Raw genomic sequence first — 18,082 nt, 5'->3', positions numbered from 1 at the left:
GATTTTGACATTTACGACTATACTTTGGTATTCGTGTCTTTTTGTAACGGGTTGTCTAGGAAGAAAGTACTAAAATGAGGATTTTACAAGTTTTCTTCTTATTTTTCGTTCTGGGGGCGCTTTCCTCAGCAGCGGATATCAAGACTGAAGAGGGAATTTTGGTCCTAAATAAGGAAAATTTTGAACAAGCAACTACAGAGAACGAGTTTATCCTTGTGGAGTTCTGTAAGTATGCACAGGAGGTTCTGTTTTTTGCCTACAGCCTGTTGGTTTTTCCTGTTCACTTGTGCTTGAAAAATAGCTTAGTTGTTTTCCTCAATTGCCTTCTTGGGGAAAGTGCAGTATTGCCCATTAACATTCCTGTTGGTTTTTGCAATTTTTCCTTCAATGTAGTACTCATGAAACTATCATAAGGGCCCCTTTTTACTTGTGTTTATCTGTCTTAATAATAATACCAAACAATAATTAATTTGCAAGTAAACTGTGTTTAGGAGTTGTTTATCAGAGTGTCATTTGATCTTTTTGTTTCCAACTTTTACTAGGCAAATCAGTTTCCTAGATATTTAATGTAAATTCAGTTTCTTCACTACTGCAAAATCGATAATTTGTGTCCCTTTTCTTCTCATTAGTACCTTGAACTAACCTAAACTAAATCTCAAAACCCAACATACATTTTTTTTAATTAGAAATCGGCTTAAACAAAAATAGCCCATCTTTCTAATTCCGGCGATTACAGCACATTACTCTTTATTTATAATTCAAAGTTTCTTGACCTTTCACCAGGCACAGTTCATTCACCATTGTGTCAGTAACTCATTTTTTTTTTAATAGATGCTCCATGGTGCGGCCACTGCAAGGCCCTAGCTCCCGATTACGAAAAGGCGGCTCAGATTTTAACTGAAAAGGAGTCCCCTATCAAATTGGGCAAAGTAGATGCCACTGAAGAACAAGAATTAGCTGAACAATTTGGAGTGCGAGGATATCCAACTCTAAAGTTCTTCAAGAACGGTAGCCCTGTTGAGTATAGTGGTAAGTAGCAAATGGTGGTGTGCAGAAACCATTAGATGTCTAGACCTTAGTTTAGAGTTCTAGTAAAAAGAATAACAGGAAACCCAATTAGTATCTTTCCACTGAGATTAACATGACCCATTAGGTGGTAGACAAGCCGACGACATTGTTAACTGGCTGCTGAAGAAAACCGGACCTGCGGCTACCGATCTGGCATCAGTAGAAGCGGTTAAAGCCTTCATTGAAACCGCCAACGTTGCCATTGTTGGTTTCTTCAAAGATCAATCTAGCGATTTGGCTAAATCCTACTTGAGTGTCGCTAGCGGCATTGATGATATCCCATTCGGAATCAGTGCAAACGATGAGGTGCTCAGCAATTACGAGGCTAAAGAGGACGGCAGCATTATTCTCTTCAAGAAGGTATATTTTCTGTGTTTTATGTGAGAGTTTATCTCTTAGCAAAAAATTTAGTTTGATGAAGGGCAAGTTCTGTACGAGGGAGATTCCTCCGAGGCCAAACTTAAGAAATTCATACAATCAAATTCTTTGCCCTTGTTGGTGGAATTCAACCACGAGACTGCTCAGAAGATCTTTGGAGGGGAAATCAAGTCCCATTTGCTGCTTTTCTTGAACAAAGGGGATGATTCCTTTGAGAAAGTCACAGAAGCCGCGCGTAGCGTTGCCAAGCCCTTCAAAGAGCAAGTTCTCTTTGTTACCATCGACGCTACTGAAGAAGACCATCAGAGAATCTTGGAGTTCTTTGGCATGAAAAAGGAGGAGGTGCCGGCTGCCCGTTTGATTAAGCTCGAAGAGGACATGGCCAAATACAAGCCGGAAACTGACGATTTATCCGCAGAAGCTTTACAGAAATTCGTCCAGGACTTCTTGGATGGGAAATTGAAGCAGCATTTATTGACTGAAGAGCTGCCTGAGGACTGGGACAAAGAACCAGTCAAGGTATTGGTGGCGACCAACTTCGAGAGTGTAGTCCAGGACCCTGCTAAGAACGTTTTAGTGGAGTTTTACGCCCCTTGGTGCGGGCACTGTAAACAACTGGCCCCCATCTACGAGAAAGTGGCCGAGCACTTTAAAGACAACGAGGATATTGTCGTGGCCAAAATCGATTCTACCGCCAACGAATTGGAATCAATTAAAATTACCAGTTTCCCCACGATAAAGTTATTCAAAAAAGACAACAACCAAGTGGTCGATTACAATGGACCTAGGACTTTTGAGGGTAAGTTTTAGTTATTTTCTGAAGTGGAATAATTGATTTGGAGATTTGTAGGTCTAACTCAATTCATTGAGAGCGGAGGCAAAGATGGCGCCTCAGTAGATGAGGAAGAGGATGAAGGAGCAGAAAATGCCAAGGACGAGCTTTAATCTGTCCAAATGTTATTTTTCATAATTGTCTATTTTTAATTGAAGAAGGTGTTCGTTAATTAGTGGGCGTCCATGTTGGGTTTTGCAAGGATTTGATTTACTCTTCTTCAATTTTCAGTACCTACGTGATTGTACTTGATACAGGCGCCCCATAACACAAAAATTTATTTATAAATTAGAGTGGTATGAATGCGTTTTGTGTATGGTTTATTTACTAGGTTTTTCCATTCATTTGACTCTGTCCATTCTCATTTCTAATTAGTTATAAAAACGAGTACTTCCAAGCTTTAAGGGTTGTTTTCGAGACTGTTTTGTTTTTCTTTAATAGTAATATTTGTGTCATTTTCTATTTTTGTAATGATTATTTCCAAAAATAAATAAAAAGTCGATGGGATTCCGCTTTATATTAGCACAAGCGTTATTGTATATAATATAATGTGTTTGGGAGCGAAAGGATTTTTATAATATGTTAAATTATGCCTAAATTTTCATTAAGTCAATAAAAAAGAATGAAAATAAACTTTCGTCCTTTACTTTATTTATCCCTTCCCCCTTATCAAACTTAGGTTCCCTCAAATATCTTTCAGAATACTAAGGTCTCAGTAAATAACATATTTCAAATATAATTGTATTTTAAAATAATTGTGCACGGAATTCTGCAAAATTAGCAATTTAAAAATTTGGATAGATATAGAAATTTTTGAGCAATTTGATAATTTAAGCAGAAAATTGAATTGAAACACATCTGGACAATATGGTGAATGCATTAATCAGTGTTTTATTAGTTGTTATTGTTTGATTGCTATATTTGATTAAAGTTGAGGGGAAGTGACTGCAGGACCTTGGCGGCAGTAAGTAGGCCCGAGTGGTTAGTAATAATTTTGAAATATTATCTGAAACCTCTACTGATTAAAAAATTCCTATAGATGTTTAAAGTGCAGGCAGTATAAAACTAAGTTTGGGACATTCTTTATGGAAAATACTGCAATGAAAATCCCACTCGGACTCGCCCATAGAACTGAAATACTTAACGTATTTCCTAATCTAATTGGTTGCTGTTGATTCCTAGCATAATGGCGAACAGAAATTAAATTCATCTAGGTGTTGTTTATTTTCTTATTTACTACTTTCGATGTCAGCAGACGCGTCTGTCTTTATAAGTACCATCGTCCTCTGCCATCTGGGCGTTCAGAGCGTTGGTTGGTCAGGAGCCGTGTGCTGGTTGTTGAATCTATGCAGATATAAGTCGTATCGGCCTCGGTACCAGCCGGTGCCAGCCGCGTGGTAAGACGCCGGGTCACGGGAGTACCATCGCCGCAGTACCACGAGAATTCAATGGGTTTAAGCGCTGTTGCCGCCCTGTCTCTTTTCCTCTAGTACACTGCCCTTTTTCCGATTGTTGCGTCGATTATCCTGAGGGTGTCATTGAGGGAGCTCCAAGGTGGGATGTCTGCAGTGATGACTGATTTTAGAATTTTGCTGGTTGATTTGAGGTCGTTATTTGAGTTTGAGGATAGATGTGGCAACGCGGCCTTTAATGAATTATTTACCGATATGGTAATGAATATGTTATTATTACATTATGTGGGTATATACGTTTGTTGACGGGGTACCAGGATTTGTTATTTTTACAGGGAATTCCTCGGTTATCCAAACCGGTTGGTAATTGCGAATTTTGCGCGTTTCAGGGTTTTTGAAAGAAATGGAAAAATGTTACATGGACCAAGGTTCTCTCGGCGATTGCTTCCTCTGGAGCATGATCAAAGCGAATTCGTACAGATCGCAAAAAGTCGCAACGGTTCATTAGCTCGGTATAGCCGTAAATAGCTTGAACTTTCACGTTTCATAATCCGAGTTATATCAAGTATTCTAATAACGTTTTTTGCGGCTTATTCCTTATTAATTTCAAATCGTGTACTTTCTCGCGCTCGACCATCGGCCAGCGTGGCAGGCAGTGGCAAAAGTCCACAAATTAGGTTTATCAATCGTCCCGTTGCGTACCACGGAACCCATGAAAATGACTGCGGTATCAAAACGGAATTTACCTGTTCAAATAACACACTGTCGATTCGGAAAGCTTTTGCTCAGCAACGCTAACAAGCTGCGTCCACCTGCATTGGCTCTTGCGCCAGTATACGGTCAAGCCTGGGTGCGAGACCATTAGAAACGTGATCTCGGCGTAGATGGGGCCCCAAATGAACAGGAGTGCTTAGAGAAAGGTAAAATACGGCGGAGCGAATTTCTTGTCAGTCGCTCGCCGGCTTTTGTTCGCGCTGCTCTGTGACGTCAGGCTCGGGGAAAACTTAGCGAACTCGGAAGTTTCCCCCCACTCAGCGCTTCAAACTCAAAGTGTTCGCTCTCAGGGAAAGTGTGCCACTGTGTGACCGTTTATGATGCGAAGTGTCTTACTAGTGACTCTCTATGATTAAGTAGTGCGTCGGATTCCGAAAACTTTTTGAAATGGGGCGCCTGAGTGCCTATCGCCAATCAGCGCGGTGGGTGATTCCCTGCTTCGTTGGATTGTGGGCAGTACGGCTCATCCTCGCCGATTCCAGCGGGAATGGCAAACTTGCCATGGGGGCAGGTGAGCTATGACGATATAGGCAGGTTGCCGTCATGACTGCCCGTTGAAGTTTCGACAAATCGCCGATTAATAGCCGTGCTTAAGCGGCATTTCCCGCATTTCACGGCAAAACTTCTCTAGACAAGATCGTTCCTTTCTTGATCTACGTAGCATAACAGGATTCTCTTATCAAGTACACACACATACACACATACACACACACACACATACACACGCCAAACTTCAGGTGAATAACCTTCGGCAGATAAACGTATCAGCAGGTATTCCTTTCGCCTGTTGATGGCGGCGTGTAGGGCTAGGACAAAAACGATCGGGGCCATCTTCATTTTACATTTTAGTTTAACCTACTGGCTTACTTTCTTGTGTGCGTCGAAAAAACGCAATTTGGTTTTTAACCCAGGAAAGCGCTGCCATGACATTTTCGATATTAGATGATGGTGCTTTATTTCGATCCTTTCTAATGCTCGCGAGTCATCCGTAACGGTACCGGCGCTTTGTTTATCTTCGGAGTGAAACGGTTCCTTAATGCCCGGACACCCTGGTGCATTGGTGGGCGAGCCAAACAATGAAATTCGCGACGCTCCCATCGTCGTCGAAATTCAAATTTTTGCGCGAGCACGGTGGTCCGTGCAGATCTCTCAGATTCTAAAAGCAAAAGTTCGGACACGTACCGTGTTCCGTTCGCGAGTTCAGTACCGTTAAACATGGGTGTTTAAAAATTAACTACCTATCGATAGTTTGCTTAACCCAATTATTAACAGCCATGTTGCTGAATTCGTGCGAGCAAAACCTGCTTTAGTTGCATTTGCAGCGCAATAAAGACTCACTAAATCAATACGTTGTAGCTTCGAACGGTGCATTGAAACCTAATTTTCGTTTACCTTAGCAATTTTTTCCAAAAATCCACAGTTTCCAGAAATTTAACCAAACACAAGTTCACCTGAAGTGTCTGCTTCAAAAGACATTTTTAGTCTGTATTCTGGGTTGTCTAAATTCACCTGGACATAACGAAACATACAAGGGTAGACTCAGAAATCAGTCCATCTTTCAAGTTTCTTTAACCATCATGGAAGTTTTGCAAACTAATTTTATGTTTTTGAATGTAGATGTTTCTTCCTCATATGTAGGCTTGCCAATGATTCTTGTTGAGGATTCTTCAAGAGAACCGTGAGTTTACCTGCTTATGGCGCGCTCCTCGTAGAGCTTGGATAGATGCCATATTGAACTCATTTCGATGTGGCGCGATACCGCGCATAGTGGGAGGAAATCTCTATTTCCCAAGGCAACCTAAGAGTGTTGACAAAATTAGAAGAGTAACTTTGAAAATTCTCAAAATTTTCTTTGGTTTTCGGCAGCAGAATTTATTTCGCAGGGCGTTCAAGGGCCAAAATGCAATTTCAAGTATTTTACAATCAATTTTCTGAAGTTTGTGTTGCGACATTTACTCTTACTGTTACATCCCCACGTCTCTTGGTAGTTTTTGCGTAGTATGAATAAGAATATTTCCATATTTACAACGACATCGTTAATAGATCAAGAGCTACTTGCCGGAGGCGCATCGCGCAGAAGAGCAAAATGTTAGTCCGGGATTGGCATGGCGTTCTTGCGTATAGTGACTATTCATTAGAACCTCGCTGAACACTCCTGATGTCTGATATTTGAAAAAAATTTGGAGTGATCGTTGCAGTGGCAAATCCAGCCGCCTTCTCCAACTTGAAAGGACCTATTATGAAAGTTTTGAAAATTCCGTATTTGAAAAAATATTAATTAGAAAAATTACCAGTGAAATGTTCGCCTCAATAACTGATATTTTTTTAAATTATAGAGAAGCCTTGTGAGATGTTAACTAAGATTTCGAATTTAATTGCGACCCGAGACTTTCGCCCTTCCATGTAGTTTCCCATTATCTCACTCGTTTAGCCAGTTTTAAGGTGATTTTCGAGTTTCAAATGTACACATCAGCGACAGTTCCCATTGGAATTAATCCATTTATGTGTTCATCGAGGCCGAAAATTCGGAGCGAACTGAAGGTTCAGGCCCCGACACACTGGGAATTTGAATGAATGGCAGAAATACTTCATTCACAGGTTTTTATACTTTTCCGACCTCGAACCACCTTGAAGTGTGCGACCAATTTTGCTGCATGCAAAAGAGTACAGACTGTACATACGAAGCACACAGAGCCGAGAATGCAACATTTAGAATGGTGCAATTTCGAAACAAAATGGCTGCCTCGTGAGGCACGTAGAAAATGCATTTCTTGGCCTGGTAAGGTGACTTGCAACAAATCGTTGATAGGTGCCCCGGAAACCTATGTCGTACTCAGCTTCCAGGGCGGATTAATTACGAGATTATATGCGAGTGATAGCGGCGCATAATTTGCACTAGATTCTCATAATTGTCCCCCAATTGTGTGTCGTTTGAATCGCGAAACGGACACCTTTCCCACGCCATGCACTTGCGAGAGAAACCCCGATGGTGAAATCACGCAATCATTTATTTGTTGAGGTTCAAATGCGAATATTTTCGTCTTCAAACGTTTAACATGGCTGGCTAATTGTGCCTGCTGTAGTCATATTGATTGGGGCAATCCGACGTAGTCTCGTTAGTGTTCCTGACGTTGTTATTCCAGCAGGGAAAGGAAGCAGAGGAGTCTCGATAAGGCTGAATCAGCCGGGGCTTCAATTAATAAAATTTACATGCAGATCGCTTAAGCCGGCATAATCCTTTAATAAAGACGAGTTACGGGACGTTGATTATGCGCCCTTAAGCAGCCATAACGAGGCCCCAAGAGCGCTCACTCTCTAGCTGGCACTGAGGCAGGTTTAATAAGGAAGTACTTAATATTTGGGGGGTCATTTAAGAACGCCGTGTTTCTGTGCTAATGGGCTTCAATCGCTTTTGAAAAATCAGAAGAAATTTATTGCGAATAAAGCCACGAAACGAATAATCGACGTCATGATTTCCTGTCGAAGCCAGGCGGTTATTAAAGGGCTCGCGCAAATTGCAATTTACGTGTGCAGCAACAGCAAATCGCGTTCAGTGCGCAATAAAACCACCTGGAAAAACAAATCGAGTTAAGGGCGTGCAATTCCATAGCCAACTTGACCTAAACGAACTTAATTCACAGCTAAAAGTCATCTTGCGTAAACCTCCATTGAACAACAATAACGAGGCGTCGTGCAATCGGTCCCTCTCGACAGCGCCTCAGGTTCTTCGTCCAACGCGAACTGGTACCGATGGGTACCGCAAATGCGACCAAACAAAAGCGCAGGATATTCCTAATCAAGCCGGCTTTAGTTATTCACTCTTAATGCGACTTTATTTCGTTTAATGGATTTCGCTCCTCGGGGATACATCGATTTTTATTAAACTTTCCGGTTTAATTTCGGAATTCTCTATCGGTTCCTTTTCGGGCGCCAATTGACGGAGTCGCATTTAAATTCCGCAAAGTTCCTGTGAAGAACGGAAGTTTCTGATCAAATTTTCAGGTTCTGACAAGTTCGTCTTGGAGGCGCCGACATACCTTTGGAGGCATTAACAGAAGGGTTTCTTACGGCTTAAGGGCAATTTTATCTGTAAATCTGTGGGTGGAATTGCGATGAAGTTCCGACGCTAGGATCAAAATGTGAAGAAAATATAGAATTATTCATTTTAAAAAGCTAATCATCCCGAATATTCGAAAATAATTCTCTAATGACGTAAATAAATTTCACCTTAAGGGTGCTTTCGTCTTGAGAGGAGCATTAAGAGGTTTTTCATGCCGAGGCCTAAACAAATTAAATGATCGTTTCGAAGCTGGCAATTGTTTATGGTAATTGCCTGACGGGGCAGTAATTGTTTTTCGCTTTTCAGGCTAATCAGCTTTCCGATATTACCAGAATGGTGATGTTTCGTTAATGACTACTAATGTTAATCGACTAAGAAGGGATTAGCCCCTTTAAGATGCCTATTTGCCCATTAAGATCGTTCAGTAGGTAGAATTAACTTTGGCAATGTGAAATTGAAATTAATTGGTGTTTAAATATTATGGACGTTTTGTCATTATAATGTACCCCGAACTCCCACCCAGCATATACCCTTATGTAAAAATATGCTCGGCACTGTCATTGGAGTTTAAAATATAATCTCAAATGTACGAAATATTAAGTGGCTTTCCAGGCTATCTTTGTTTATCTTACACATTAAGACAAAGAGGAAAAATATATCATATACGACTTTCTTAGATACCCAATTGTTAATTTAAGTTGTATTTGGGTCATTAAGGGGTCTGCCGCCTTCAGCGTTTTTCTCGATAATTAAGTGAAATTTCCGCTCTGCGTGGGTCGAATTCCGGAGACAGGCATGAAGAAAACCACCCTCACTCGTCTAGAAGGTATAAATACATATACATATATATGTATATATATATGTATAAACGAGTGAGAGTAGTTGTTAATTTTAGTTGAATTTCACCCTTACGAGAGCTACCGTGTTCTACTAGTTTCGTCAAGAATTTAGTAAAAGTGGAGAAAAATGTCTTCTGTCTTTAAATACCATTTTCCTTCAAGATTCGAGGTTATTTTGTCCATAAAAGTGGAAAAAACAATCTTCATCGTCAGATGCCACTGTGGAAGTTTCAGCATAACCACGATGTTCACCGTTTTGCTACACAGCGTTGCCGGTTTTCAAAGAAAATATGCATCCTTTTAAGTTATTTATAATACTCCATACTGCCGAAAAATAACTATAATTATTTTATTTTATACTAAGCAATTTTAGGCTTAATATTCTCCACGGTTTATTCAGTAAATGTTTCATAAAAAAAATCGAAAATCCGACGGAAATATCGCAGACATCAAATCTGTGGCTGTCTTGATGCATAACTGTCGGTTGAGTTGCACTTCGTCCTCTAGGGGGCTGACACCTGCGATTTTCGCTGTTGTCGGCCCCCGTTTTCGCGATGTGAAAATTCTCAAGGATTCATCTCTTAGCTACTTGAATTGCGGTATTAGAGGTGGAGAAAATCACCTTTGAAAAATTATCCAGTTTTTTAACAGTCCGCCTCACTCCTAGCGGTCGAAACTTTGCTCCGCAGCGTTTCCAGCGCGAATCAAACTTCTGCACCCTTAATTTAATCAAATTCTATAATGTTATTTCGAGCATGATTATTATTGTTTAACTGGGGTAATTTAAAATATCAAAATTGCGTCGACTCCCGTACAAAAGAATCTCTGTGATGTATGGAAATTCGTTTTTACGCTGCCGCTGGCCAATGATGTTCACTCAATTTTTCCTCAAAAGATTGAATTTTTGTAACTATACAAAGACAAAAGGGCCTCTTTAGCAAACTAACCGCGATGCCTTAATGAAAAATACACCCATAAAGACATCTTGGAGCTCAGTTTACTGGCCTCGTTTCCAACAATGGCATAACAATGAACGTCTTGTCTCGTTCCAGGCACTTTATCATATATTTTAATTGTTGTTGATGCATTGAAAATTTGAAAATTTACATGAAAACACACCCGCCACGGTCCATTCTAAACGGCGTACCGTGTGTATAATAGTAAGTAGTAGGCGCAGTTTATCGACCTTTACTGAGGCAAATACAGTTAGGCCGACATTTTGTGACAGTATACAGGGCGATACGAAAGCGCAGCGCGTCACTCGGTCACCGGAAAATCGGTCATGCAATTGTGAACTTATCTATACATTCAGTTTCACTGTTCTAGGCGGGAAAAATTGAAATCCTTGAGGAGACAGGTTAAAGAAATAACCAATTTAAAGAAGCTGCTTTATTTAAATTATCGGACGACGAATGTTTCGGTATCGGAATGAGGTTTTAGTCGAGGTTTCAGCTTTCCTGTTGAATTATTCAGGCCACACGAACGTTCCTGCCGGATTTGCTCCCTAGGTTATTCTAGTATGAGTATGATTTGCAATTTAATACAATAAATAAAAAATGAGGCCGTTTCGTTCGCCTTGTGTGAGTTTTCCCATCTTGAAATTTACAGGTGCACCCTGATTTTTGAAGCCCAATTTGGGTCGGGAGTTCAGAAAGCAAAGTGAAATATTTATTCGGCCATTTTTGGAACGGTCGTAATGGAAAATGTTTAAGAGTCCAGTAAAAGTAACGGAGCGTTATCGGGGGATATACAAGAACACGATTCGAAACACAGCGATTTGCGTTATCAAGAGGACGCCTTCATTAGGCTTCGCCTTTCTAGATAATTAATTATGAGACATGACAAGAAATGGAAATATGAGAAAATTCCGAGACGGCTAAATCTCTCCCTGTAAATGGCAACCTGGCAGCATTCTTTTGTTTGTATTCCATCAAGGCAAAACCAGCGTGACGTCATTTGTTAGCGTATGGACCACGTTGCCAGGATTTGCGGACTGTTTGACTAATTATGTCCGATAACTGCCTGCCGTAGAACAGCAGTATACGAATGCCCTAATTTCCATAGTAAACATTCAATTCACAAGGCCTTGATTCTTGCCTTATTCTTCATATACCTGTATGGTAACAAAAGAACACAAAATGACGTTAAGTAAATTATTATTTCCGCCCTCGTTTCACGGCTGCAAATATGCAATTTACCCATGTATATGAAAATGAATGAGCGAGAGCCGGAAGCTATCAGGAATGTTTAAAATGGATTTCACGATAAATCTATAGAGGCCTCCGGATTGAGAGGGACAGTTATGGGATTTATTTGGAATGGAGGCGTGTAGCTGAAATTTCGAATTTCGCATCACCTTTGGAAGGGACGGGTTAAAAAATGTGTGTTTTCTAGCGAGATTGCATAAATGCACGTGTCTTTGTTCTCGAAACGGGCCAAATAACTGAGCTAGGAGAGGGGACGAACGGCAATCGATGGTCGTAAACCGTAATAAAGAACCATTAATAATACCACCCCGACAGGGTGTTGCACCATTTTGTTATAATACGAAAACTTTAGCACTTTATAGAATTTCAATTATCCAATTTTCCCAAAGTTTGTTTGGGAATTCACGCGATTTCCCGAAGTTGGCCAATTAATGCAACTCCCATACAACAGCTGTATCGACCTATCATTGCTTAGAAATCACATATTTGGATCAGTATTACTTGGCCTGAGTTTCAGTACAAAAAACCGGCAATATTTCAGCGGAAAACCCTTGCTGGGCGAAATTACTATTCCTGAGAGGTCCCGGCTATTATTTCTGGCGGAACTTCCGCAATGATGGCGATAGTTCCCTTGTTTGCGGGGTTGACCCTTGGAAAGTTACGGTAGCTATTGAATACTTCGCATTCACAAGTTTGCTTCTCACCTTGAGGCGCTATACCTGTGCGAGAAAGATGCGCGACGAAAAACTGAAGCGATAATATTAATTAACAATAAATCATGATGGTTAATGCTAATTTAGGTATTGTTCGGTCTTACATAAAATAAACTTTCCAAGAAGCCCTGCTATTGTTTATTTTCTGTTAGTTATATGGAGAATTCCTGCATGATGTTCGGTCTTGCGCACTTACGCTGATTAAACTTCAAGAGCGTGAAGGCAAATGTTTAACGTTTACGGGCCAACGTCATTAGGCCGCGTTTATGACTGTCATCAACTCAAAAATGCGACATTAAATATATTCGAAATCCCCGTGTGTACATATAATTTCTCATCTGCGTGACATAGAAAGCGCTGCCAGGCTGCCATAATTATTTGCTAGAGATATTTAAATGAATCCATTATAAAATTACTTGATAATTATATGTATCTGTGTTGCATTCGGACAGTTGAAGAATGCTCGAGTAGCGGTGTCGGTGATCTATGGTGAAAGAGAAGAAGTCGCCTTCTCAGGACCAGAAAACCGACGGTCCTCTATCTGAAATCTTCACGCTCTAATTAACAATTTAACCTTTACGATGCACTATAGCGAAAGAATCCTGGCCGAAAGGGTTTGACGCGATTAGACCGGGAATCTGTTGATAAGGCTAAGCACCTTTGGATGAAGCACCTTCTACAGCCACCGGTTGCCACAGAGGAAGTATTGCAACTAGAGGATTTAGGCGACACAATTCTCCTTCCCTGCTCGATTTCCCACGTTTTTGCATTTTTTAAAAGGCCCTGGTCCTCAATTCCAGCTGTCGATGACACCTCCAAAGAACTTTGCCATCGAACCCAAAAAGTTTCTGGCAAACTTGTACTATTAGACAACTCCTTTCCCGCGGCTCCAATCCGCAATAGAGTTGCTAAGTTTGTGCGGCAAACTTTGCACCGTCTGGCGGGAAATGAGGGGATTTATAATCTAACCCGGGATTATCTCCGGAGCTGGAAAAATGACCCGGGAAGAAAAAGTTTCATATTCCATAGAGAAACAATAAAGGCAGTATGTGCTGCACGGGATCATTTCGACTTGCTAATCGAAGCATTAGAAAAACTAGTTTCGATAAATCGCGCGTCAAGAGCGGTCACGACTCGATTTATTAATGAATGCAAAGTTCATCGAAAACACACGAGAAGAACCAGATTTGACTCCTTAATCAACTTGTCGGCCTTCACCTTACCGCTGCAAAAATCGACTCGATTTATGGAATAAATAGGCAGGTACTTTTACAAACGCGCGTTACATTGCAGCTTTAAATGATGGTTACGGAAGATGGTACCAAAGCACAAGGCCCACTATTTCTTTGTGTGAGGTTGCCTTGAACATTTACTGTATGTTACGTCCGTGTTTCTACGTAATTCCCAAGGGCGGGGTTTGGCTGCTCTAAGCTGCATCTTCAGAAAAAACCTTCTACCCCCAAAAAACACCTTAGGGGTACCGCGTTTTGCGTGACCATTACCTAAGGATAGTTTAAAAATTCTTGAGAGCCGGACATTTTGCTTTTGCGCAATTGAAAAATTAATAAGGGGTTGAGAAAAGGCATGGGGCTTTTGGGAATCAAAGTCTCTCAAGTATCTGTTTATTAGTGGCGATACTTCAAAAATCTACTGCTCACGGAGGTGGAATGAGACGGGCCTTCGCCATATAGTCGAGAAAGCATTTTTCCCAGCAAATGAATTTGATCGTTTTTCATCAAACTCTCTCAAGCAAATAGTCAGCCTGCATTAGAACTTGCTCCCTAATTAGACCAAATCACGTGCAAATTCGAATGGTAATTGACGCAAAAGTAAAATTGTTATGTTAGAAACCTGCATACATTGTCCTTAGTTATGTCAATAATGCAAACACAGCCTTTGTAATTGATTACAGGAAAAATGCCGAGTGTTCAATTACTTCGCTTGAAAAAAAGCCACGACAGTTTTTAACCCATATAAGAATGGTTTATGATCTGCGACATCTGACCACAACGAGCTATTCAAATATATAGCCGAAGTAATTGCGTGTTACCAAAACGGTCCAGTCAGCGGCAAAAATTCTAGCGGTTAAATAACCGAGTGGTACCAACAGGTACTGCAGTTTTCGGTTTATTTTTCAACAATTAAATAATTATTATGATTGGCCAGTTCAACCTTAGTCCGAATAAGTACCAGGTCTATGTAGGCTTCAATTGAAATAATTGAATAATATTATGGGGAACCGCTTTCCTGTTGGTGTTGTGCACAACTCGATTTCAATTAAATTAGTTTTTCTCGCCTATCGGTGTGTTCTCCATGTGTTGGTAGCGTATCCAGAATAATCCATAATTCATGATTCCGACGTTTGAAATTAAACCAGTGTGCAGCCGTATAAAGCTTTTTGGAATTTGAATATCAAAGGCCGTTTTTCGTGTATTTACACCGCCGCAGCCTTAGTGCAGCGGTGTGTTGGTGCCACATTACACAACCTATACACGGTCCCTTCATAACGAGTTTTGTTTTTCTCCTAAACATGCATTTCTCTTGCGGCCCCTAAACAAGCTAACCAAAACAGGACGAATTATCTTCGGACTGGCCAATTATGCATTCCGGTCATGTGGCTAGGGGATGCAGGACGATGATGCTCCCCCTCTTCAGAAATCTTTTTGACGATGTAGTATTTATTCGTCCTGCGTCCGAAAGTGAGATCTGAAATATTAAACTTTTTTTTTTTTGGAGGGGGGGAACAATAGGGGGATTTTATAGCTCCGACCAAATTGACTGCTTATTCTTCACACGTACTTAATTTGCTTACTGGCTATTTATTTCCCTTTTTGGCTACGAAAATTGAGCCCTCTCTTTGTTCCTTTGCGGGGAAAAAATTAACTCGCTTTTCCCTAATCTGCTCTCGTAGCGCTGGAAACGGACGTAAAATTGCTTAAGTGGCCGTTTTCCGGTCCTCGGTTAAGTGGGATGAAATTGAATTTGCGGTGGTCCCCCAATCAGGTGCTCTCTTTTGTTTCTTGGCCTACCCTTAGGGCAAATTGACAATAACTTTGTTGCTTGATCTCTTCTAGTTTCTGAGATGTAGAGTAACTTATGTGTTTGGTTTTGCGAATTTGAAAGTGTTCTAGAATGAAGTTCGCTCAAACTTCAAATTCAAGGCTCCACAAAGTCAGTTGAGGTATATCGGTGATCGATATAGAGTTCACAGACACTTTCATTTAGATTTCTAATTACATCATGAAATACCTTCATTCAGGCAATATTTTTTCCTTTCTGGAACTATCGAATTTCCTTACAAACCCTTCATTTTTCAGGCGATTCGACTGGCGTGGTATGTCCTCTAGGAATGTTTAAATGCCCGGAGGGCAAATGCATATCGTCATTATCCGTGTGCAACTACCAAAAGGACTGCGAAAAAGGAGAGGATGAGTTCCAGCAGTGTGGTGAGTATGTTCAAAGCATCCTGACTTTGTGAGGGACCGTGAGATTTCAGCTCCCCCCGACTGCGAACCTGGACAGCTCACCTGCCGACAGTATATATTCAACAAAACCTACTGTATGCCACCTCATTACAGATGCGATATGAACGTGGATTGTATTGATGGATCTGATGAATCCGAATGTAGTAAGTCGAAATTAATTGGAGGTCGTTAACCCTTTTCAAGAAATTTGTTCAAGAAAAATTCCAGTTTTTGCCGTTAAAATGATCCTTTGCCACCACCATGTTAATTAAGCCAACACCATCTACGCTGCGTCATATAGTCGTCCGTGTTCATTACAAAGTGTATTAAAAAAAGATGGTTATACGCTACGTAGAAGTCAACTTTTGGTTTGAACCGTAGGTCGATAGGAACCGTGGTAGTTAAGAGTTTAAATGGGCAAAAGTAGAGATTTTCCGTTGATCTTCACGTTTTTGCAAGCCTCGTTCTAAAAGCTCGGTTTATCCCATTACTTATACTGTTACTTTATGTGTATATTTTTTATGAGATAACACTCTTGCTCATCTCTAACGAAGCAAAGTTTTCTAAATCGCTAAAATGGAGTTGGAAGAGTTGTTTCACGTTCTTAAATAAGAGGTTTTCATTTCACGGTAGAAGAGTCCCTAAAGAGGATTAGCGTAACAGGTAATTTTGCCTGGCAACGATGTTCGTGGGATTTCAGCGTAAACAGTTTTATCGGGAGAGTTTCTAAAAGTAAACCAGTATAGTTTTCGAAAAAGAACTTTAGGCCCGAACAAAGAAGCCTTGTCGAAACCTTATCTGTACATTTTCTATTCAAGATTTTCAATAAAGACCGCGCGTAAAAATCGACGAGATCGGGGAATTGAAAACTGGGAAAACTCGTCCGAATATTTGACTACATTTCTCGGGAACTTCCTTTTATCATTTTGGCAGAGCGCGACCCGACGAAATCTTGTATTTTTATTTATTGCCTTAAAATGCGGGAGCCAGATAATAAAGATAAAGATTTATTTTGAAGGAATAAACCCAGGTTGCTGCGCTCAAATTTATTTCACCTTCACCATTCCGGATAATAATTTTTTGAAAATATATGACTTTACTTCTAAATGATCCGACTAGAAAAATAAATATCAACTTGGGAAATATGCAAACTGAAATAAGCATTAGCGACACTGCCTTCTTAAACTGACACTAAGTTTGCCTGAAATGGATTTAGTTTCATTGGCGATATTAGGCCGTAAAAAAAAATATCCTTTATAGCCTATCGCAAATGCCAGCCGGACGACTTCCACTGCGGTCCTAAAGCTTCCGATCCCTGCATTCCCAGGGAGAAGAAGTGCGACGGGTACCTGGACTGTAGGAGCGGCAAAGACGAGCAAAACTGTCCCGGCATATCCTGCAGATTGGACCAATTTCGTTGCGCCAACGGACAGCGCTGCATCGAGGGTTCGCAAAAGTGCGACCACAAGAATGATTGTGGCGACAACTCAGATGAAACAGGGTGCAACTTTCCCGTCTGCCATGGGGTACAGTTTAGATGCGCTAACGCCCTCTGCATCCCCGGTGCTTTTCACTGTGATGGGTATCAAGACTGTAGCGACGGAAGTGACGAGGTCAACTGTACAGCTGTCGCCTGTCCCAGCGACAAGTTCCTGTGTCCCAAGGGAGGCAGAGACGGCACCCATAAATGTATACCCAGGAATAAACTCTGCGACGGGAAGAATGACTGTGAGGATAATGCAGACGAGGAAGCTGCGTGTTCGATACTCGCGTGTCCTCTGCTAAAGTGCGAGTACAAGTGTCAGGCCTCATTGACAGGTACCAATCACTTGTCATTTTTGTCCACGTTTTTACGGCAAACATTTTTAGGCGGCCAGTGCTATTGTCCAGACGGCAAAGTCCTGGCCTCGGACAATAAGACTTGCGCGGATAGAGATGAGTGCGCACTCTGGGGCTACTGCGACCAGCTCTGCACCAATACTCTCGGGAGCTACAGCTGCTCCTGCGCCCCCGGCTACAATCTGAAGAACAATCGCTGCATCGCCGAAGATTCCAGCAGTATGCAGCTCTATTTCGCGCATGACAAGAGCATTTTCATGCTGAGTCCGTCGGGAAGTAGCTCGACCATAGTGGTGAACACTACAGGTGCCAGCGGTTTGGATTTCCACTACAACAGGAGCGTTCTCTATTGGTCCGATGTCAAAACTAAGAGGGTGAGTTATTTGGCAGTTACTTTTGGCTGATTTGTTGCCATTTTTGACTCAGCTGAAGCGGCCCCGAAATTCGTCACAAAGTGACCCGATGTTTGTCTTGCGATGATCTAAAATTTCATGTG

General features: G+C 41.1%; 2 protein-coding genes across 2 annotated transcripts in view; both read left to right on the top strand.

Annotated features, from left to right (window-relative positions):
* The first annotated feature begins 8 nt into the window (after window positions 1-8).
* Window positions 9-2,911, top strand: Pdi (protein disulfide isomerase). The gene is made up of 5 exons (XM_066282194.1): window positions 9-225; window positions 832-1,029; window positions 1,154-1,428; window positions 1,480-2,245; window positions 2,297-2,911. Exons 1-5 carry the CDS (start codon window positions 75-77, stop codon window positions 2,389-2,391), a joined length of 1,485 nt encoding a protein of 494 aa, XP_066138291.1. The 5' UTR covers window positions 9-74; the 3' UTR covers window positions 2,392-2,911.
* A 1,749-nt stretch (window positions 2,912-4,660) lies between these two features.
* mgl (megalin) overlaps window positions 4,661-18,082 on the top strand; it is a 29,520-nt gene continuing 16,098 nt past the window's right edge. The window contains exons 1-5 of the mRNA XM_066282180.1: window positions 4,661-4,975; window positions 15,601-15,729; window positions 15,780-15,911; window positions 17,008-17,565; window positions 17,617-17,960. Coding sequence (XP_066138277.1) covers window positions 4,852-4,975; window positions 15,601-15,729; window positions 15,780-15,911; window positions 17,008-17,565; window positions 17,617-17,960 — 1,287 coding nt within the window. The 5' untranslated portion in view covers window positions 4,661-4,851. The remainder of the gene's footprint in view (window positions 4,976-15,600; window positions 15,730-15,779; window positions 15,912-17,007; window positions 17,566-17,616; window positions 17,961-18,082) is intronic.

The sequence above is a fragment of the Euwallacea fornicatus genome, chromosome 5 (genome assembly GCF_040115645.1).
Source record: "Euwallacea fornicatus isolate EFF26 chromosome 5, ASM4011564v1, whole genome shotgun sequence".
NCBI classification, from domain to species: Eukaryota; Metazoa; Arthropoda; class Insecta; order Coleoptera; family Curculionidae; genus Euwallacea; species Euwallacea fornicatus.
The sequence above is the reverse complement of the archived record's forward strand: the minus strand, read 5'-3'. Positions and strand labels throughout refer to the sequence as shown.

Coding starts and splice junctions, on each gene's coding strand:
- Pdi (XM_066282194.1), top strand. CDS start 75: ATGAGGATTTTACAAGTTTTCTTCTTATTTTTCGTTCTGGGGGCGCTT. Junction 226..831: donor GTTTATCCTTGTGGAGTTCT/GTAAGTATGCAC, acceptor TTTTTTTAATAG/ATGCTCCATGGTGCGGCCAC. Junction 1,429..1,479: donor GCATTATTCTCTTCAAGAAG/GTATATTTTCTG, acceptor CAAAAAATTTAG/TTTGATGAAGGGCAAGTTCT.